Source organism: Talaromyces proteolyticus, assembly GCF_021365285.1.
Source record: "Talaromyces proteolyticus strain PMI_201 chromosome Unknown BGW36scaffold_2, whole genome shotgun sequence".
NCBI classification, from domain to species: domain Eukaryota; kingdom Fungi; phylum Ascomycota; class Eurotiomycetes; order Eurotiales; family Trichocomaceae; genus Talaromyces; species Talaromyces proteolyticus.
Window position 1 is genome coordinate 2,537,763 of NW_025764278.1, and position 22,124 is coordinate 2,559,886.

Consider the following 22,124-nt stretch of genomic DNA (forward strand, 5'->3'; position numbering starts at 1 on the left):
CGGGGTAATGAATCATTTCATCAGCTGACTTGATGAAACGCTTGGACAGTGCTGATCACTATTCTGAAACAGCCTCTTAGCCACAGCATCTTTATCTATCAAAGAAATGATCAAGCACCGGTCTGTGTACTTATATTATGACGACTATGCTGACAATACTGGTAATGTGGATCTGTTCAAACTTCCGCACAATACGGTTCTCTCGAATCGGGATCCAAATTGTTCAGATCAATTAATTATCAATAATTCTGATAGCTTGTATGATGCAGTACAAAAGCATGTATATGCAACCGTGGAATGAAATATTTTCACCTGTGAATCAACTCTTTTTTTCATGCTGACTGTCTACAGTCTAATGGATCATTGCTGTCAATGTGAACATTCTCATGCTGTATCTTAACCGTTCCTATCATGCTTTATTTCTTCCAGGTTCTTCTACAAAAATTACTTTTAGATACAGAACAATTTTAGCAGATAAAAAAGTACCGGGATTCTATTATTTGATTTCTTATAGACCTCTTAGGAAAAACTTTTTGTTTATAAAGATACTCTGCACATCTCCCGAACGTCGCTGAGATGGAACACCACCACTAGATAACCGTCTCAAACCCCCCTAAAGGGTTTACCCTACAGAGAAACAAATTCCTTTCAGGCTGGAAAATAATGAAAATTAAGAATAATCTCTAATTTTTGGGAAGAAAAAAAACTAAGAGCACTCTTTCTAGGTCAATGACAAGTCAAACTTGAAAGGCTAAACCTAAAATGGTTTATGAGATTGGCCATGCTGGGTGAACGAATATTAAGTATTAAAAATAGATTATGGTCAATGATAAAAGGCATGTTTTAAGATAATTACCCACTAGCTGTGGCTCTCGATGCTAATTGTTTCGAATTTCTTCGTTACACGCAGCATCCGTATGAATATACATAACCTGTGAGATGACGAGAAGATCATTATTCAATGTTGATGATGTATATACATGTATCCGTAGTTTGCAAACCAAGAAATCCAGAATAACTACATTTATATGTGGATAATAAGAGTGCTATTATTCCCAAGTCCATTAACGCTGAAATCAAGAAAGTAAAAACTGATGTGATTGGTTTGATTATTTACAATGTAGTGTAACCGTCTTTAACAGCAGGAAGCTCCCTCAGAGCTCCCTCAATAGTCACATTTTTATTCAATACTATATCCTGTCGTTCTTCGTTCAGCAGTAAAACTACACCGATGATATAATTGGTGTGTCTGCAATAAATTAACATGTAGTCACTACTACCCTACAGCTAAGATATGAAGATCGATCTGTCAATTGACTCAACAGCAATTCCGATGCTGATAACTCAAAAACTCGTACATATATATTGCTTAGCTCAGAACTTTTCTATCTATGTAGGACAAGACATTCCCAATCATAATCAGCACTGCACATATTTTAATGATAGCAATAGTTTTAACAAGTAGTGAACAAACTACCTAGATGGTTAGTGTTCCTTTGACCTCTGATTCTTTCAAATGGACAAGAGATAGATTGTATATTCCAAATATGGCGTGGAGGAGTAGTCACAATGAATTATAGAAAGTAGTCTCGAAATAGTATTCTACCCAAATGCAATCTATTTTAAATCAATTGACCCACATTTGGTATTGCGTTGGACCGACTGCTTGATTCGGAAAGTCGGCAGTTCCCAAGTTATCCCCAAGCTAACGAAAAGTTCTGGGGCTAGCACAGATGTTGGATGACAAAGAAAACACTCCATTTAATGGAAAGTTATTAGTCCAACTAGGACGCCTTGCGCATATCAAAGTAGAATATACAGGGATAAAATCACTGACTCAATAAGAGACTTCATGACTTTTGGAACCATACTAGACCATTTTTCAACTCACTGATAAGAATCAAATGTGGGGAATTCAATAGCTAGTTAGTTAACCGAATTTTTGGAAGACCGGTTATAATACGAAGGTCAAATTCTAGGCACAATCTACCTCTATAACGAGTTATATGCCAGTCTCATTTAAATTACTCATTTTGAATAACCAGTATTTCCCATATTTGAACGCTCACCCCTGTTGAGTTAACTTGGAAACCTTTGGTTCAATTTCTCTCTGACTCATCATCAATTGATCTGTGGTGTTCACCCCCTCATCATTTCATCAACCATACAGCGGAAATAATGAGTCAAGTCAATAAATGAGAACTGTTAACCAAAGGTACAAATATTTCAATGTTCTTGAAACTATTGAGTACCCAGGGTACCAGTCATTTCTCTGTTTTCCCCCTTTACTCTATGCAAATTGCGTGGATTAAGGTTATATTGATAAATTCCTTTTTTATTTGATTCCATATTGTCTAATATGACCTCAGTCAGTTTTCTCATATTTTCATACTGGCAAGTTTGTGGCATCACCAAGTTTTCGGTATCAACCTATTCTTAAATCCCTTCTTTTGAAGCTCATCATGTATACAATTCATATGATGATAGCTTATCTGAATTCAAAATCTTTTTACATGAAATCTATTGTTGATAGATAAATATGGGAAATAAACTAAGTATTATAAGATATGTACTACTCTGATGAGTACTTATTAAATAACCAGCCCCTGAATGAGTGTTAAAGATACGGACCAGCGCCCTTATTAAATGGTGTATTTCCACTTAACTAGAAAACTCCTATCTTATCTATAGTCAGGAGAGCAGAAACGAAGAGATTGATGAGTAGCTCATCAGAATAAGATAGAATTAGGTGTGTAACAAGACTGTCAGGATTTCGGGGTAATAATTATACCCATTCAGTAAGCTGGTATTTCAAAATGTAATCAGACCTAGAACCATATTATATACGATATATTATTTCTTTCAACATGTCGCAAATCATATGTCCACTTCAACCATTAAAACTTGTTAAGCCTTGGATAATGAAAATGATCAAGAAGACTTTAAATTTTTTAGATATATCAATTGATCAATTGATGCACACGTATGTAGTTCACATGAGCTCTTAGATTGGAGGGAAACGAAAACCATATAATAGAAGAAAACACTTTGGTGTATTATTAATCAATATGATCACACGTTTATCTCTTCTCAAAATTCCAAGCTGAAATGGCGTTGACTCAACATTTGAAATATCAATTAATATAGCTGTTTATATCAATAGCAATGTGCTTTGACACCAGTAAGTCCTGTACGTGATCATGGGTTATAACAGAGTAAATAGAAAGAATAAAGGTTGAAAGTAGAGCTCGTGAGCGAAAGTCACCATCATGCCATTTAAAACAACGACGAACAATGTTCGTCCGTAAGGGTGGAGACATAACTGCCGGTAAAATCAACAGCGGGTAAATCAAGTATGCGGCGTTCATTGATACATGTTGTCAAGGATTTTAGATAGAGTCCCACGTCACTTAATTTCATAACCAACTTCGCTTAAAGACAAGAAAAAGGTAGAGATGTGGCTGGTTTCTTTTTCCGCTTCCACTTGACACCAATCCACTCCACACACTCCTTAGTAAATCTATTTTGAAAGACACGGAGAATGCGCTAGTCCATCACCGAATCCAATCAGCACATGCGATCCGCCTTGACAGCTGCATTAGACCAGTTGCAACCAAATTAGAGCCAATCAGTAGCGCCTACCACTGACAGACAATATAAATATCCATGCTTAGCTCTGAAGCTAGTGGTAGGCCTTGACGCCCCTTTTCGGCGGCAACTAACATCCCCCCTAGTTTCCGAGCCAGTAAAATGCTTCCGGACATAACAACCAAGCAGTCATATCGAATGATTTCGCACGGAGATAGAAAGAACCATGAGGGGTCTCTCTGGGTGTCGTCTCAAGTGGGGCAACTAAGCAGTCCCTGTCTATATGTCTGTCACTTCCCTGGCGAAGAGGGCGCGGCGCGTGCGTCCTTGGAGGCTGACAATGGATCATTGACAAGGAACAAAGAAACAAGAAACCTCAGGCAAAAAGTAAGACGGAGACAGGAAGCGAAGGCGCAAGAAACAGGGCGCAAAGATCGACAGATAAGCACATAATGTGATTCTTGCCTCCTTTTCCTTTTTACATTCTTTTGGACTTCTTTACAGTGACTTTTTGGTTTGTTTTGCCTTTCGACTCCACCTTATACATCTGCTTTTGATCGCCGTGGGTCGGGCTTTGCCTTGTAGCCCGCATTCTATTTTCAGAAAAGCGAGTTAGCAAAGAGATCTATTAGCCTCCAATCGAGCGGGTTTTACTGTCCAATGGTACGATGACAGACCCTTGGTCGGCATCTCAAAATTTGCCCAACTCGGCTCCACCCCACCATGGATACTACTACGATGTTGTTCTGTCTCAGGAACATCATGCGATTTCGGCCCAAGATCATAAGTATCACATTCAAAGGTCAATTATAAGCAACTCGTCTTTGAATTGTGTCTGTCTCTACTGCTACCAGGGATTCGCTCGGATGGAAGATCTCTACCGTCACGCCTCAGATGGGGGAGAAGGCCACTCTCGCATTTTGCGTGAAAACCGTAACCGGGACCCTAGGGGGTTTTATGATTTCTTCCGAGAGGCCCTCAATCTGAACGAAGCCCATGTAGATGATTGGACTATTTGCCATACACGAATTCCTAATCTCTTTGATCCTAGTCTCTTGATGGAACTACTGAGAAATAAAAAAGGCCATCAATCAGCAATCGCGTTCCAAGATGCTGTCATCATGGCTACAACTCTCCGTGCAACGTGCCCGCTATGTCATTGCAGCTTCAGCCTACATTCAACCCTAAAGTCGCACTTGAAGGACCAATACACATCAGAGTCACATAAGAGACTACTCTCAGAACCCGATGGTCGATTCGATACGATTCGAGTGATTGAGGAGCTTGTAAATGGGGCTATAACAGACGCATCAGCAAGGGGCTTGCCAGGAACTGGATCTGATGGTAATGTCTTCGAATTCTTTTTCTCTGAATTTTCTTGACTCTTGCACTGCATTTCTACTATATTTATGAGTTATAAGTACTTGCATTATTGACCTACAATTTTATCTTTGGTAGATCCAAGCACATTCTACGACGTGATCACTGGAGAGACCCGCTTATGCCATACAAAATAACTTCATCGCGAGAACTCAGAAAATAATGGAGTTGCATCCAAGAAAAAGTATTCGTTCATTGGGAATGGGAGCCGAGGAATGCACTGTTTTATGTTATGTCAGGTGGAAATTTCGGGTATTAATTCAATGACTGGAACGATGTGTAATGACTGGGAGGTTTAGTGTCTCAATGTTCTTATCCTGACATGTTTCCCTTGTGTATCGACGACGATATGTAGAAGTGAGTGTGTCATGAAATTTCAATCATTGCGTCATTATATGCTCTATTTATTCACTTCCCCTACTGCTGATTCTTATGGATCTTCAAGTTAATGGAAAAAAAAATGAACGGAATGTAAAATACAATGCTTCCCATTATGTATGTATTGCCTTCAAACTTCAACATACTATAGACATCGATATCTAACTCAACAGACCTACGGCAAGTCAGTTTACTTATAAAGGGATCAGTGATTGGCCAGGGTGGGGTTAGAAGCATGGCTGATGTGCGTCGCCGGTGCAAGGTCAAAGCCGAATTCGAAGTCTGTTTGAGTTCCAATAGGTTTAACATCTGATATAGAAAAGCTTAGCCTTTTACCATAAGGATATCAGGAAATGCGAGAGCTCTCAACTCTATCTCTTGCCGCCAGTCACTGGAAGTTTCGTTATTTGAAACTCAGTGATTGAAAATGCATGATGAAATTTTGATAAAATAAAAATCAGGCAAGAATAATAGGATTGAACAGGGACGATGAATCATTGAATCATGAACATTTCTTCCACACCACTTTATTCAACGCATATATTTTATTGTCGGATTGGGTAACGTTGCACGCGTGATCATATCGCAAAGGAATAGATCGTCACTCTAGTGCCCACCTCAATCCGCAATTCTTATCAACATTTGAAAGATTAATTAGGATCGACGATCGAATCCTGTCAGATTTCCGAAGTTCATGTTAGCATCTTTCATCAAGAATTATCGCGATGCTTAACTCTTTACTCCTTATGGAGAGTAACGATGAATGATAAAAACACTACAAGGTAAAATAACACCATTACGATTCATTCATTTATTCACCCGTCCAATTGAAACGTCCGGCCATAATAATTCCCAGCGCCTGCATTCTATTAGCCAACGCGTCATAGCTGACGAATCCTTCCCGCAAGACGCCCCAGCCGTGCCATCTTAGCAGAATAAGCTTTGTGCGGCGCAAACAACATTTTCAATTTCCAGTCTCTTTCAACATCGATTGCCAACTGTTCCCCCACCTCCTATTGATCATTCTTTCCATACCGATGGTGTATTAAAGACAAATGGAGAACGAATGACTGTTCGATATGATATCTAAAATCCACCATTCCTTCCTCTTTCTAGCCTTAGCAATCTGCCAGGTTGTTTTGTCCTTTCCAGGTGAGTAGCCCTATCCGTCCTGTTAGATGGGTCAAACTGAGATTCTGAAAAAGACAGTTCAAATATTGTTTCTGAAGGTGTTGCGGATGCGGAAAGTCAGCAATACATTCTTAATAAGTGTGGGTTTCTTTTCCCCCGTTATATCCCCCAAAGTTTGAATGTACTACGTTCTATAACGTCTTCTTGTACACTCCATCAAACAAGAGCATGCTAACTCGAATTTACAAATTAGTGCAATGTTGGGAGTGCCCTGAGCCATGTAGTCTTATGACATGTTGCAACGACGGGCATCCATTTTGTACAGAGGACAAGGGACTGTGTTACTGTAGTTCATAGATCGCCTGTCTTGGAATTGTCTGTGCAACAAAGTTTAGGAGACCGGTTTTTTCTTCCACCTGCAGTTAGATTTTAAACAAGACGGAGCATTTTGAAGCCACAAATTCACATAATAATTTAAAAAGCAACGTAAGTCGTATGTTACTGAATTAAGCAAAGCAGGAAGGGCTATATGGCTATACTACAGCCATGAGATATGCCGAGGCGAACGTAGAGATCTTTCTAGACTAGATCAATACTAATTTAAACTTATCACAAGGCCGATCAGATACACATTTTATGCGTTTGCAGCTCTACGACCGTCGTTGCGTAAACGAGATTATCGGCCCAGAGGGTAGGGGGGTCACGTGGCAATGTTTAGCTCCATTACCAGGTAAGGACAATTGGTGCGGTGAATGGATCAAGTGATGAGTGTGATATTGTTAGACGTTTTTAGAATCTAGGCTTCTTCGTAGGACTTGATGCAGTAGTAATCTTGCTCTATAGTCAGTCCCTGCTACCGGAATCCAATAATTTAAGGAAGTTTATGCCGTCCATAGTCAATGGCCCAAAAATATTCGCTATTTAACATCAATTGATATAAATGAACATAGTATGAAAATCAGTTAACATTGCCAACTTCAGATTTCGTTGAACATTTCCCAAATGAAAGGTCCAATATCTGAGAGCGGTATTGAATTTCTTTTGTAGCATGAGCACTAACAGTGCTTGTTTGTCGATTGTTTTTTGCTTCTTTGTAGGTCGAGATGTTCAATATTAGTCATAGGGACTTGTAAAAGTTTGTTGTCTTCTCAGACCTCGACGATTATTCCTGTTGGATAATTAACTGGTAGATATTCAAATGTTAAATATATATATTTATTAGATGTCGCTAGAGTCATAGTAAAACGCGAGGTATAGTTAATGTATATAACAGTATTGTCATGGGTCGCAGTCCGCCCGCTTAAGAAGTTTAGCAGCAGCTGGTATAATTATACCAACGATACACCGGCACACAAAGGGCAAACATGTAATTTCCACTTTCCCCTTCGTATGGAACCCGGACTCGTCCGGAGTTACTGTTTGGGATGAGGGGAAATAAATTCCGGGGAAATCAATTTCCCGCAGAAACAACAAAGAACAAAGTAAATGCAATTAAAGATAAGAATACATTACGCAGGATCAGACAGGCATTCTCCGTATATGTATTGCTTTCTGACATAAGTAGGTTTTATTCACCATCACCCAGTGATCAAATGACTTGTTCTACGCATAATTCGGCTTCGGCATCAAATTTCGATCAACGAAACCCCCCACCGGAAGTAGCTAAGCTTTGATTTTCATAAAAACAAGCTTGCGCTAATGCAAAAATAAATTTTTTGATCCCTGCAGCTGTTCCAGACGTGTCAAACAATGGTGGTTGTTTGGGTGCTGAAATATGTGATTTATTAGATGAGTTACTGCCAAAGTGGTAATGATCAGCACATCCCCGGTGAAACTATCCATACTCACATTCCAAGCTTGTTGAGATGGTACAGACTGTAATTAGTCCGAAAAAAGAAAAGAAGATAAAAAAGAACCAGGAACTACATACTCCGTAGATGCCTCGTTTTTAGTGCGGCACTGACTGGGTACCAACGCTGTAAAAATCCTTGCAATCTTCGCGCCTAAATTCAAGGGTATATCACTTAGCCTCGTTTTTCTACACGAGTCCCTTCTCTTTTCTCTTGGTATTGTCATAACGGAAGTTGTCAATAATCTGCACAGCAAGCCCAACATGATAAGATCTACAATAGAGATACTGAAAAACGCGTCGCCGACGGCCATTTCCATCGCTGGCGCGGTCGTGTTCCTCGCATTGGTTCGTGTTAATTTTCTATCAACGCACATCAAAATCTTTGTTATAGCTGACAGAGTTTTGGTAAGAACTTGGTTATCCGTGCATATTTGAATCCCTTGTCAGGCTATCCAGGGCCATGGATTTCAAAGTACACCGGTCTCTATGAGAAATACCAATTCTTATCAGGGAACAAACCTCGATATGTGCACCGTCTGCATAAAAAATATGGTGCTATTCCCGTTCTTCTTCTAGACGAAAATATGGCGTCGCAATCTATGCTAACTGTGCTCTCGTGACAGGCCCTATCGTTCGAGTCAGTCCAACCGAGCTTGCCATCTCCGACGCCAGTGCGGCCAAGGAGATCCATCGAGTTGGTGGGCGATTTCTCAAGTCGGAATTCTACGATAACATCGGGCATCGCGGCGGAAAGACTCTCTTTAACACGACTGATCCTCATCGTCATGCGATTCGTCGGAAGCTTTTATCAGCCGGCATGACTCGTAACAATCTAGCCCAGTTGGAGCCTGACGTTATGAAGCGTGTTCGGTTGGCCATACAGCGAATGGCTGAGGAGAAAAAGAACCGTGGGGTTATTGATGTATTCAAATGGTGGACTTTTATGGCCTCCGATGTGATTGCTGAATTGAGTTTCGGAGAGTCTTTCAAGACGTTGGAACAAGGTCAAGTGAGTCAATCTCTCCAAACAAAATCCGGTTCAAAAAAGGAAGAAGACAATAATACCTGACGGCATATAAAAAAAAGGAAACGCAATTTGTGAAGGCCCTTCAAAATCAGTCATTTTTCATGGCCATCCGAACAACGTTTCCGACGCTATTACCATATGCCCAACTCATCCCTTTGCCAATTTTCAAGGAGGTTCAAGCTGGGGGGCAACGTATATTCATGCATGCCCGACAGGCAATTGGCCGATACAAGACCATGCTCGAGAGCGGTGTAAGCACTAGAAAAACATTGTTTACCAACATTCTCAAGGGGGGACCTGACGGTCTCACTGAACTTGAGATCATACAAGAAGCATGCGGTTACATCGTTGCCGGCAGTGACACGACTGCAATTACATTGACTTATCTTGTCTGGTCTGTTTGTAAGAATCCGTCGATCAGAGATAAGTTGGTGGAGGAGGTGAAAGCATTACCGGAAGATTTCTCGGAAGAACACGTTCGCGACCTTCCATATCTAAACCAGGTAAACTATAGTATCAAAGAATATTTCTCCACTATGCTATACCGACGTCCTAACACTTAAATTAATAGGTCATTAATGAGGCCCTGCGAATCCATTCAGCCGTGCCAAGCGCTTTGCCTCGTAAAGTCCCACCCGAAGGTGCCAAATTAGCTGGATACCAGATTCCAGGAGGCACGACGGTATCAACCCAGGCATATACTCTTCATCGTGACCCTGACCTCTTTCCTATCGCTGAAAGGTGATTATTTCAAGACCTCAGACCTAGTAGAGAGGAATTAACAAGTTGTTTTTTTTTCAGCTTCAATCCTGCTCGGTGGGAGAACCCAACCAAAGACATGAAACATGGATTCATGCCATTTGGGGGTGGTAGTCGCAGTGAGTCTTTTACTTCCCTTACCAATGGTATTCTTTACTTCGAGGAGAAAACCAATTAATACGTATACAAAACGGATTAGTCTGTATCGGCATGCATCTCGCCTGGATGGAATTACTCCTAGGAGCCACATTATTCTTCCGCACGTTTCCAAATGCAAAAGTATCGATTCGAGAGGGAATGTGCGATGAAGACATGGTAATGAATATGTATCTACTTGTATCGCCAGTGGCGCGCCGTTGTCTCATTGAGGCATAGCTATTCCGGAACCCAGTCTCTTCAACTTAAACAATTTGGTACGAAAATTTCGTCGTGAGCATTGGTGGAATTCTTTACAACAGCAACCGGGTGGATAATTTTGTTATATCATACCAAATTTGTTAATCAGATAGATTCGGTTATTAGAAGGTAGCCATTATATGAAGATAGTGGCTTTCTTTTAATAATTGCTTAAAAGTTGATAAATGATTCACACATACTTGAATAGAAGCATAACAAGCTATCTTTCATTCTACTTCTCCTCCTTTTCCAGTTCAATTCCCTGGGCCCCATACGCATCCACATGCTCACTCGCAAACTTTCTAGCGCTAACCTTCCTCGCAAACAAAATATCCAGTTCCTCATATGTCCGCCCTTTGGCCTCCGGCAAGCGAAAGTATGCCCAGATGAATGTAAAAAGAGCCGTACAACCCCAGAAAAATCCTGTCTTGCCAGATGCATTCCATGCTGTTGGGTTCATAAAGTATGGCTCCAATACCTGGCTGACGACGTTGATAACTTGGTATGAAACACGTGCCAATGATACAGTCATACTCCGTAGACGGATAGAAGATGTTTCGGAGACGATAGCATATGCGATAGGGCCGACAGTCAGCGAATATACCAACAACCAGAAGATACATAGGCCAGCTTGCGCCCAGACAGCGCTATTCGCGCTCGTTGAGGAATTGATTATGCCAATAAGAAATAGCACGACAAACAGAACTCCTTGTCCGGTTAAGTAAATGATTCTTCTACCAAAGTGCGTGATCAGCCACCAGGAGCAAATTGTACCCACAAAGGCAATTGCAGTATCACCAAGGCTCAGTTGATACGCATGATCTGTACTCATTCCGGCAGTTGTGAAAAAGTAACTCGGAGAATAAGCGAATGTGCTGCCAGATAAAATCTGTCCAACAAAGGCGAGACAGCATATCTCTGTCCGTCGTAGATCCGTTCCTCGAAAACAGTCGAGGTAACTTGAACCTTTTTCCAACTCCGATTCGATTTTGATTGTGTGCACCAGCATAGCCAGCTGGCCATTTATTTGGTCTTCAGTTTTGTTTCCGCCGAGGCGTCGGAGGGAGTGTTTTGCAGCTTCAAGTCGGTCCTTGCGCACTAGGTACCAGGGTGACTCCGGAGCGAAAAAGCAAACCACCATCAGGGGAAGAGGCCAGATCCATTGCAGAGCAAAAGGAATACGGTATGCCCATTCGTCGTTCCTATGGATCAATCCTTCCAGGACACCGGCGGCAATGAACTGGCCAATTGCCCAACAGAGATTCACATAAATGGTAAGATAGCCACGTAGATTTGTCGGGCAAACTTCCGATGCGTAGGAGGGACCAACTATGGCAAACACACCCCAGGTGAACCCACAAAGCATTTCGCCGGCGACCAAAACGCCAAGGGAAGGAGCAAAAAATACAATAAACAACAGAGCATTCAGAGCTGCAAGGGATGTAATCATAACCCAGCGATATCCAACGCGAGATGTCATATATCCATTCAGTAATCCTCCTATATATAGCGAATCCATCAGCTTCGAATGACTATTTTCCGCGGTTCATACAAAGGCAAGGATGAAAAGACGAACCAAAAATTGTTCCAATTGTACTGGACATGTTTAAACCAGATTGCCATGGTGTAGAAATCTGCCACCCAGTCTTACCGCCGTAATCTTGCCCATACATATGGGTAAATTGGGGGTAGGCGAAGAAATTTCCAATTAGCACAACATCATAACCTTCCATAACAATGGACAATGATATAAGCATGGACCAGGCGACAGCTTTTCGATTGGCATTTATTGCCTGCCATAGGGTTTGCGAGTGTTCCTCGTCGGAGGCACGTTTTGCTTCGATAATAGCACCGCTTCCAAGGGTGTCTTCCAAGTGCGTTGCAGCAGATTTTTCAACGTTAATTTCGGAGGTCATTTTGCACCGTGTATTAGCTTATACAGACCGCTATAGAGCTATATGATCATAATTCGATCACAAAACACCATAACAATAGCCCTAATGGTTTCATATCACGAACGAGCAATGGTGCGAAGTCACCATGTTTATATATGATGCAACCATAATAGCATTTAGCCTGTCAAAATTGATATAGCCTAATATCAAACATGAAACTTTGAACCTTTTCGTGCTAATTTGGTAAATTGCCAAGAGCTTCCATGGAGATATCCCTCATGGAGTCTAGACCACCCCTGGTGCGGGGTGAGACCGTTCACGATGAAGCGAACTCCACAGCAGAAGTCCGGGGATGTGGAGAGCACGACCCGATATTTACACACGTGGAAGAGACAGCGTCGGTATAAAATAGGCTAAGATAGTTCTAGGGCATGCATCGATGAGGTAAACCACGCCATAGTTGGCCTTGTCTCGAGCCGAAGAATATCGACTTTCCACCAATCACGGATTTCCATTGAGCCATGAAGAGGCACTGTCCTGTCAAAATTGGACTGATCCCCGCCGAAGCAAAGAGGGATGTTTTTCCTCGGCTGAAAGCAACCAACCATTCAAGATGATTTGATAGTTGATGCCCACAAAGGGCCTCTAAGGGCAAATAAAGTGGAGATTGGCGTGTTTAAGCTTTGTAATTGTCTAGAAAAGTAGTTTATTGACTTTGACCGTTAGTTACCTAATACTCTCCTCGAGGTATTAGGTTCTCTCTCGAGCGACATTCCGCGATGGAATTGATCCTGATAGGTCGTAGCACAGCTGTCGAGGTAATGATAAATTATGTCTACCTGCATTTATAGTCAGGATATCCATATTTTCGTTTTTACACCATTTCTGTTAAATATCAGGCCAACCTCAATGAATGGGTGTATTTTTCATCGACTTTATTTATATTATATATTTATCCGGAAGCTATGAAATGTGTTTGTGGTAATCGTAAATTTTAGAATTAGAGTAATACACGTGTTCACTCTCTCGAGAGTGATCCAAAAGCAAGTTTGCGTAAGGTGAGTGCGTTGTTTTTCAATGGGGGCCCCATATGGTATTAGTAGGGCTGTGCATCAATTAATTTATTGATACTCATATACTTTAAATGAAATTCATATATTATGTTAATAATTTATGTTAATAATATTGACAGCTTGTGAATCGATATCGATACTCCATGCCATCATCAACATTGAAAGTATAGATTTTCCTCTTCCAAGAATGCCAATATACTGACTTGCTCATTATGAGTAATAACTGACGGAACAAAAACTTAATATAGAACCCCACATACCGAACAAAGCCATCCCACCAGCCTTTCTTCATCCATGAAACATCTCTCTATGCTAAAATTTCACAGATAGGTATAGCATGATAATGGAAGCATCTAACGAGAATTCTGTTATAATTCGACCAGCAACGCAGGAGGACATTCCCTTACTCCCGGCTATTGAGAAATCGGCGTCTAAACTTTTCAACTCAATTCCCGCGCTGTCCTTCATCGCTTCTGATCCTCCTCTCTCTACTGGTGAACTTCAATTATTTCTTTCGTCAAACTACCTCTGGGTAGCTACATGCCATGATTCAAGTTTCAACACCAGGCCTGTGGCATTCCTCGCCGCGAGGCCAATATGCACCCATCATGACGACGAATTTAGCAGACACAAAGAAGCAAAACATTTATATATCGCAGAATGCTCTGTTCATTCATCTTACCAAAGACGTGGGATCGCAAAGTTATTGCTCAAGACGGTTGAAAATGATAGTAGGAAAAGGGGGTTTTTATCAGAACTACGGATTTGAGGAGGTAAATGCAGAAATAGTCGGGGAAGAGTATGTGATAATGTTAAAAAGGGAAGAGGAGAATTGGAAAGGTTCTTGGAGCATGTTTGATGAATGGAAAAGGGGACTCATGTTGAAGAGATTATGAGTAACATCCCCTAGGAAGACTGTCGTAAGGAGGCAATGACTATGACTTACCGAATCCATTATAACACCATAGTATTTTAGAATCATCTTAATCCTGTGTCATGATGCGTATATGAGAATCTAGTTTTCTATAACTATGTAGGGCTATAATTAAAAGTTGGTCAATGCAATGTCCTGTACGAAGATATCGGTTTTAATAAATGCGTGTATACATGAATTGATTCCGATGAAGTGAATTCGTTGTATCAATTGATGCAGATGGTAACATGGTGACATACAGAGAAGTACCTCATGCCAGCTCAAATATGCAATTGTTGTACTCATCTGCTATTTGTAATAGCAGCGAGATTGAGTCCAAATTCGCCATTGACTCTCGTAATGTAAGATCAGAATACGCATCAAAGTAATCTAATATTGTTTCATGGGGAGACTGACGATTGAGCCAATAATTTAATAAGAGTTATCAATCTCTTACCTGATGTGGAATGTAGAAATATGAGAACGAATAAATAATATATGAACCTGCATGGACTTATCGAGTTTTCATTGGCGACGGGGAATTTTGTCTTTTATCATCCCAAACCATTGGAACTTAAGTCCGACGTCCGGATGTTGTCGCGATGTGGGTGGTGATATGATGGAGATGCATTTTATGAAGTGCATATTTTAATAATACACTCTCGATGCAGTTATTTGAAAGAATAGATATAATTCCTGTTCTCGTACAAAAGGCTTAAGTATAGTACAATATTTCAAGTAAGGGCTGGTGATTTTGTAGCGTGCTTATTCTTGGGCTAATGAAAAAGACTCCGCCACTATCAAATTGTATAACTGGTTTTTCTACTTCGCAGGCTTCAATAGTAGTGTTGATGAATAGTTATAACGTAAATTTGCTGCGACTTTCCTGGTGAATCACGTGGATCCAGGCACATCCTGTCTGTGTCTACCACGAATCTTTTTTTAGCTTTTCTTTCCTTTTTAATTCTTCATTTATAAACTCCAATAGAAACAACAGGTTAACTATTCATCTGGATGAGTAAAAAGAGAGCGATGTTTGCTTCTAGGGTTATATTCATAAAACTTTGAATTGGACCGTATGAATTGAGAATTTTAGATGGGCATCGGAGTGGCTCACTACTCGGGACTCCGTAGTACGTACTCTACATAGACAGTGGATGAATACAACAATAATGTTTACGATCGATCAGATCATCAGAGATTAGCCCCATCATCGAGAAGAATTTAGTCTTTTAAATGTGCCTGGAAGTTGGTTGCCACGCTTCGCCCGTAAGGCGGAACCAATGGTAACTTTTATTTCTTCGTACATATTTTTTGGAGTGTTTTGAGCAGGGATGATTTTAGTATGTAATGTTTAACAGATGCAGCGTATTTATTTGATGGTACACATCGGCGGATCTAAACGTTCTGGTGTATACGGTAATTACTAGCTAAGTTAGTACGCAGTAGGTAGCAGCATTAAGCCCACATTAGTATCGTTCAACGATTACTGATCAACAACTCCTTCTAGGTCCTTCGCTCTTGTCTTGTAGTTGGCCAAGAAGGTGGTTTAGGACTCTTTTTTTCTTTTTCGGACCAGCTCAGTCGGATCTAGTGTGCCACACGCAGGAGAGGGAAAGAGGAAAAGGAAAAAGGAAAAAGAAAAAGGAGAAGGGAAAACAAAGTAAGTCTAAACCCATAACAGTAAAAGGGCAACAGCCAATAGCACGAAAACAGTTAAAAAACAGAGGCCAGACAAAAGCAAGAGAAAACAAATATCCGCCGAAAAAGGCTTCCCGCCTGGGATTCAGTGGGAACAGTTGAACTATGCTTCATTGGTTGCTAGGCGCACCTTGTCTTGGCTTAGGATAACCTTAATGATATCCTTGTTGAGTTTCGTACTTGACAAGTGTGCATGTGCACATTTGCGATGAAAATAAAAGTAACATGGAATGAGCGTATAAAGATTTGACACGACCGCCGTGGAAGCGAGACAGGACACATATGTGGTACTCTAGACTCACCGACATCACATCACATCTTACGGCGGACATAATAGCAGGTACATAGCAGGTACGAAGGTTCATTCGACAAGCAGACCTGATGGGGCCCGCTATCAACTAGCGCCCATCATTAGTGGGCTCCGTTGATAGTGTAATCGTAGGTCTGGTTCCCTGACTACGGAGGTGGACCACTTCTTGATTGGTCCCCAGTAGCCAGTGAGGGCCCGGACCAGCGCGGGAAGCCCCACTTTTGAGATAGAAGGGCCAATTATTGGCCTGCCACCCGCGGACCGGGGTCCCAAGCTCCAGTCCTAACGCGATGTCCAACCTCCATTACTTTCCTTCCCGTCTGCCCATTATTGTGGCATGCACCGCACGGCGATTGCTCCTGCCCTCCCACCAACGGCCATCGCTAGCTATAACGGCGTTGCGGACGCCCGGCCCATTCACTTCCTTCTCCTAGTCTCTATCGGCCTTCTCCAACATGAACATTTCCTTATAACCCGTCCTTCGTGTCACTCTCTACAGTGCTTGTTTTAGTCGATCTCAAATGCTACCAGTCAATGATTCTATAACTCCCCGCCACCCGCTGCTCATGGCGGCCCTACTACTCTAAACAACGTCATTTTTTTTCCAATCATTATCATCTCATTCCATGATGAAAAATGGATCACCCCGTCGCATTCAAACCGAGCCCGAAGAGAACCAGCAGCACCAACAACAGCAACAGGAGCAGAAATCATAACGGCACCAAAAAAACATCTACGCAGTCACCTGGTTCTTCGCCCGTCCCTACACCCGCTTCTAGTCCTGGGGGTTTTAATTTCATCACCGTTGATCCTTCCTCCCAGACGGAGAGCTCTTCGAGTCGCACGCTCATCCGTGCTAACGCCGGTCGCTACATTTGGAAACGCCGCAAGGCTGGCCCATCTAGGGAGAAGGGTGGTAGAACTCAGCCATATGAGATACCTGGTCCACAAAAAAACGATCCTGCGATAAAATCCGAGGCGAATTCACGGATAGAGGAAGCAGATGACGATGTAGAGGAGCCATCACAAGTGAAGAAGGAAGAAGAGCGCGTAGGACGAAAAGCTCTTGGTGTGCGAATGAATGAGAATGCCCCTGTGGTTTTAAACACCCGCCGAAGAACAGGCCGCCGCCAAGATTTGATGTCAGGACTAAACAATGGTTTGAGAAGTCCGATATTTACCAGCTTCGGAACCGAAGTCCCCGAGGAGATCGTTAGACGGACCTTTAAATATTGTCAGTACCACCACCCTAGGCGGATGTGATATGATACAGATGACATACTAACGATGAATAGCGGCCTCTGTGGTTATGGCAAAAATGTTGCCATCTGCCGCGAATACCCACGACCCGAATGTATCTGATGTCTGGTTGGCCTCGGCTATGCGCAGTCCGGCTTTGCTATCAGCATTTATATACGGTACACTCAGCCATGAGTTTGTGTTGGATCGGATGCAAAGTGGAGCGCCGTCAAAAGAACGTCGCCAAAAGATGATCCAAATCATGGTAGCGGAGAACGAGTCAATCACCCGCATTAACCATGCATTGCAAGATTCAACGGCCCAGAAGACAGATGAGCTTCTTATGGCCGTCTTTCTCATGGGCTACAGCCGATACGATGAAGCTGCCTTCGCTCCGGACCGAAATCCGCACCGATCGCCTTTAAGTGATATGCAGTGGGCCAATATATACTCCTATCTCGACTACGACGAAGTTCATGTGATGGGACTAATCCGATTACTTGAGATACGAGGTGGAATTGATGCAATTGAACTCCATGGTCTACCCGAAATGATGTCTTTAGCTACAGTCATGTTTTCATCCAAATTTCTCCGAAAACCACTCTTTCCATTTATCCCAATCATCAAAACGAATGGTCCACGTAGCCAGCCCGACTGGCCACCGCCCATTCAATACCTACTGCGAATGTATACTGGGGGCGAATTTCCCAAGCTAGCTGCCCTCGGAGCCCCTGATGAATTAGTCGACCTTTTTGCAGATATCTATAGTTACAACGCGGTTGTCGAGTTGTACATGCAGGGCATTTTTGCCGGTTCTTTTGCCGGATCAGACGCGCCAGTAATGGCTGATCGCCGGAATTGGATCCAACATAGGGCCTTATCTTTGGATTCTGCTGATGACCTTGAAATTGCGGACACTAGTCCAGCGTACGAGGCCCTCCGGCTAGCCACCGTCATCTACTGTCTCCTGACTATCTTTCCTCTCGTACCAATCATGGCGCCTTATGCCCAGCTGACGAATAAATTACGACAAGCGTTGTGTAACCAGTCGCGAGGCTGGAAGAATTCGCCCGAATATCTTCTTTGGGTGTTGGTGGTTGGCGGCATTGCTTCCACTCAGCCCGAAACAACGACATGGTTTGCCGCCACTTTGAGCCAAGTCGCTGCTGTCACGAAGCTTTCTTCCTGGGACGATGTCAAAAATGTCATCAAATCGGTATTATGGTTAGGTGCCATGTGTGATGATCGTGGGGAGGAGCTGTGGAATAAGGCTGCCACTCTACGTCCCCAGGTCGAGCATCACCGCCACCAACAACAGCAGCAGCAACGATCACATCAACAAAGCAAAACCTCCAGACGAATGGAAGAATCGGCATGTTGATCATTTATTCTCTCTCTCTCTGATATATACATTTGCATACATATTTTTCTTTGCTTCTGGAGTATGGGCAAAAATATAATACCCAATTGATTGAACGAAACGCGAAACGACAGTGTATTCTAACTTTAATTATCGCTTTCTTACATCTTGAAATTTCTATTTGGTCATTCCCGCGTCTTAAATGTCGATATGCAGTTATTTGACTGATCGATTAAAGGCTGGATAACCACCACGATCAACCGACTAATTTAGTGGGAAAAAATACGGTCGATACTGTTCAAATTTCTTGACCTTTGTCTCTTCAATTTCAATTTTAAGCTTCGATCTCCGTATGGCGCAGGACAGTTTCGGCGTATTAGAAAGCCTGTGAAGGCGCTAGCCTATTGCTGAGCACCCCTTGTGCAAGGTGTACAAGCGGTGATGTTTAAAATGAAATTGATCTTGTCACTACTGCCTGTCTTTGTCCACGAAAGAATCCTTTGGAGGTGCGTACGGACATAGGTAGGCTATCACATATTCAGTGAGATCTTTCTATGTTAAATCCGTATAAACCGGTTTTCCTCACGGAGAAATATAAACTTGGCTTCGTGTGACTCAGTCAACTCTTATCACGAGTCAATTTATCACCAATGAGAACCAGCGAATCAACACCAGGCTTTATTTGCCTTAGTTGCCGATAGATAAGAACTGCATGATATACAGTGGTAGCATTGTGATCGATTAATAGTGGGTCCCAATCCGGTAACGGCCGGAATGCAAAATTGGTAATTACTTCTGCAGGCAAATAAATGATTGGCGTCACATGTGGAGCCCCCGATCCACGAAATTTTGACATTTGATGGGAGAAAAATTTCAGATGTCCTTTTTTTTTTGTTTAATCATCTTCATTCTGAATTTATGGAGAATATAGAGGCGCGATCTTTAATTGGTACTTCGTGCGACTTGGGGTTTTCTCGACGGGCGACGGTTTAATAACCTGGACTGGCATTTGTATTCGCGTGTGAAGCAAACCAGCTGATCTTCCTGATAGCCGCATGGACTATTGAAAATTGAAACACAAACTGCTCCCGAAGGATTTCACTGCCCTCGTATTTGATTGATCTACCTTGTTTGAAGCTTCACCATGGAAAAGGCCATCATCCCTACCGACGATGATTCCAGGGATAACCCTTCTTCGCAAGAGGCCTTACCGGCGTTAACATTGGCAGGAGCCTCATCACCTCTGGGTGTCCTCGATCTTGTCACCACTGCCGAAACGCATCATCCTATCCACTGGCCAGTATGGAAGAAATGGTTTATCACAATTGTGTACTGTGCACTGCAGACTGCGATCGCGCTTCTGTCGTCTTCGTACATCAGCGCGGAAACGCCGCTGCAAGCCAAATTTGGCGGCTCAACCCAGGTCATTGCATTGGGACAATCGCTATTCATTGTAGGTACGGCTGTTGGGCCGTCTTTCTTAGGGCCACTGAGTGATATTGGGGGAAGGAAATGGGTTTATGTGGCAAGTATCTTTGTCTATGGATTATGCCAGATCGTAAGTCCGCGCTATCTTGATTCTGCTATAATTGGCCATTGTATTTACGGAGTAAATAGGGCTGTTCTCTGGCCTTAAACCTACCCATGGTGATTATATTCATGTTCTTTTCCGGGGTAGCAGGAAGCACGGCGCTATGTAATGTCGCGGGCACAATCACAGATCTATTTGGCAATGCCGATAATGCCGGTCAGCCCATGGGGTTATTCGTCATGTCTGCAAATACAGGGCCTAGTATTGGTAGCGTCATTGGAGAGTGGATTGCTGACAATCCACATATGGGGTTGAATTGGGTTTTTTGGATCAAGTTAGTAATTACAATCATCTTTTCGCTGATCATAGACTCGGAGCTAAACTGCAAAGCGTTATACTCGCTGGAGCATTCTCAGCCGGCATGGCCTGCGTGCCTGAGACACTTCCTCGAGTGGTGATTGCTCGCGCTGCCCAGGGTACTCAGAAACACGATACGCAAGAAGAACAAGAAGCTCAATTAGCTTCGTCTGCGGCCGAGAAGATGATCGCCCAGTCGAAAGTCGACATTTTCAAAGAAATACGATTTGTAACGACAATGACTTTCCGAATCATGTTCACCGAGCCTATCGTTACATTTCTAGGCTTGTTTAATGGCTTTATCTATGGACTATTGTTCTTGTATCTGGACGGAATTTTCGACGTTTTTGTCGTTAATAATGACCTCTCGTATGGTATTCAGTCAAATTATTTACGTTGCTGATAGTTTACTAATATCTCACAGAATAATCGGAGCAGACCTTACATACCTTAATGTCGTTGTTGGAGTCGTCATCATGTTTGTGATCTTCGTCCCAATCCAGACAGTATTTTATACCCGTGACAGGCGAAATAATGGTGGAGTTGCACGACCTGAAGCCCGGTTCTTAGTCTCTCTTGTCACTGTTTGGGGATTTCCAATCTCCTTGTTCTGGTTCGCATTCACATCAAAGGGAAATGTGTCTTATTGGTCGCCAATCATTGCCGGCGGCCTCCTCAACGTCGTTGACCCAATACTCTGGCTGAGTATGCTGAATTATCTCACTGACAGTTATCCGAACGTAGCCGCAAGCGCAGTGGCAGCGTTTCTAATCCCCAGCTTTCTGGTTGCAGCGGGATGTGTTCATATTGGTATGCCGCCCCTTTTTAGTTCCCCTTTCGTAACCATCAGGCTGGTTGCTAATTGCCAATAGGGATTGTTATGTTTGATAACTTGAGCACGCAATGGTCATTTGCGGTTTTGGCATTTGTATCTCTTCTTGTGGTAGCATGGGTGTATTTGTTGTATTTCTGGGGACCCCAGCTTAGAAAGAGGTCTAAGCTGGCTAAAAATCCTAGTTAACCTACAAGAGTTTGGGATATTAGCGTCTATTCTACAACTTATTGTTTTGTAATGGAATGGTGAGTATGGTTGTTTACGACCTGATACATTTGACGTTAGACATTGGAGAACTGCGCTCCGTACGTATTGACGAATTGGCACGACGGTTATGTTTGTATCGGTGGGCTGGTTGGTATTTGGATCTTCCTGTTGTTCGATGCACCGAATTACCAC

At 42.4% G+C, this 22,124-nt stretch overlaps 8 protein-coding genes across 8 annotated transcripts; 6 read left to right on the forward strand and 2 right to left on the reverse strand.

Moving 5' to 3' along the window:
• Positions 1-2,977: 2,977 nt before the first annotated feature.
• On the reverse strand, positions 2,978-3,419 carry BGW36DRAFT_370331 (uncharacterized protein; the record flags this gene model as incomplete). Its single annotated transcript, XM_046215238.1, has 1 exon — positions 2,978-3,419. A coding segment is annotated over exon 1 (230 nt), but the record flags the coding sequence as incomplete, so codon positions are not given.
• A 915-nt stretch (positions 3,420-4,334) lies between these two features.
• On the forward strand, positions 4,335-4,886 carry BGW36DRAFT_265695 (uncharacterized protein; the record flags this gene model as incomplete). Its single annotated transcript, XM_046210123.1, has 1 exon — positions 4,335-4,886. A coding segment is annotated over one exon (552 nt), but the record flags the coding sequence as incomplete, so codon positions are not given.
• Positions 4,887-6,320: 1,434 nt separating this feature from the next.
• Positions 6,321-6,912, forward strand: BGW36DRAFT_370334 (uncharacterized protein). Its single transcript, XM_046215239.1, has 3 exons — positions 6,321-6,498; positions 6,552-6,617; positions 6,731-6,912. Exons 1-3 carry the CDS (start codon positions 6,426-6,428, stop codon positions 6,832-6,834), a joined length of 243 nt encoding a protein of 80 aa, XP_046077002.1. The 5' UTR covers positions 6,321-6,425; the 3' UTR covers positions 6,835-6,912.
• A 1,577-nt stretch (positions 6,913-8,489) lies between these two features.
• Positions 8,490-10,722, forward strand: BGW36DRAFT_335070 (putative cytochrome P450). Its single transcript, XM_046212925.1, has 7 exons — positions 8,490-8,674; positions 8,740-8,881; positions 8,953-9,338; positions 9,416-9,859; positions 9,928-10,097; positions 10,158-10,234; positions 10,315-10,722. Exons 1-7 carry the CDS (start codon positions 8,591-8,593, stop codon positions 10,488-10,490), a joined length of 1,479 nt encoding a protein of 492 aa, XP_046077003.1. The 5' UTR covers positions 8,490-8,590; the 3' UTR covers positions 10,491-10,722.
• A 21-nt stretch (positions 10,723-10,743) lies between these two features.
• Positions 10,744-12,427, reverse strand: BGW36DRAFT_423518 (putative maltose permease; the record flags this gene model as incomplete). Its single annotated transcript, XM_046219844.1, has 2 exons — positions 10,744-12,011; positions 12,088-12,427. 2 exons carry the CDS (start codon positions 12,425-12,427, stop codon positions 10,744-10,746), a joined length of 1,608 nt encoding a protein of 535 aa, XP_046077004.1.
• Positions 12,428-13,763: 1,336 nt separating this feature from the next.
• BGW36DRAFT_370336 (uncharacterized protein) lies at positions 13,764-14,519 on the forward strand. Its single transcript, XM_046215240.1, has one exon. The coding sequence runs from the start codon at positions 13,817-13,819 to the stop codon at positions 14,246-14,248; it is 432 nt and encodes a 143-aa protein (XP_046077005.1). The 5' UTR covers positions 13,764-13,816; the 3' UTR covers positions 14,249-14,519.
• A 2,520-nt stretch (positions 14,520-17,039) lies between these two features.
• BGW36DRAFT_286819 (uncharacterized protein) lies at positions 17,040-19,023 on the forward strand (the record flags this gene model as incomplete). Its single annotated transcript, XM_046210453.1, has 2 exons — positions 17,040-17,637; positions 17,699-19,023. 2 exons carry the CDS (start codon positions 17,040-17,042, stop codon positions 19,021-19,023), a joined length of 1,923 nt encoding a protein of 640 aa, XP_046077006.1.
• A 1,123-nt stretch (positions 19,024-20,146) lies between these two features.
• On the forward strand, positions 20,147-21,911 carry BGW36DRAFT_286817 (putative vitamin B6 transporter; the record flags this gene model as incomplete). Its single annotated transcript, XM_046210452.1, has 5 exons — positions 20,147-20,560; positions 20,620-20,867; positions 20,924-21,259; positions 21,315-21,700; positions 21,763-21,911. 5 exons carry the CDS (start codon positions 20,147-20,149, stop codon positions 21,909-21,911), a joined length of 1,533 nt encoding a protein of 510 aa, XP_046077007.1.
• Between the last annotated feature and the right edge of the window lie 213 nt (positions 21,912-22,124).

Bases quoted from the DNA above. Each gene is read 5' to 3' on its own strand.
- BGW36DRAFT_370334 (XM_046215239.1), top strand. From the start codon at position 6,426: ATGATATCTAAAATCCACCATTCCTTCCTCTTTCTAGCCTTAGCAATC. The intron at 6,499-6,551 runs GTGAGTAGCCCT...ATTCTGAAAAAG, and splicing joins GGTTGTTTTGTCCTTTCCAG to ACAGTTCAAATATTGTTTCT. The intron at 6,618-6,730 runs GTGGGTTTCTTT...TTTACAAATTAG, and splicing joins GCAATACATTCTTAATAAGT to TGCAATGTTGGGAGTGCCCT.
- BGW36DRAFT_335070 (XM_046212925.1), top strand. From the start codon at position 8,591: ATGATAAGATCTACAATAGAGATACTGAAAAACGCGTCGCCGACGGCC. The intron at 8,675-8,739 runs GTTCGTGTTAAT...AGTTTTGGTAAG, and splicing joins CGGTCGTGTTCCTCGCATTG to AACTTGGTTATCCGTGCATA. The intron at 10,235-10,314 runs GTGAGTCTTTTA...AAAACGGATTAG, and splicing joins ATTTGGGGGTGGTAGTCGCA to TCTGTATCGGCATGCATCTC.
- BGW36DRAFT_370336 (XM_046215240.1), top strand. From the start codon at position 13,817: ATGATAATGGAAGCATCTAACGAGAATTCTGTTATAATTCGACCAGCA.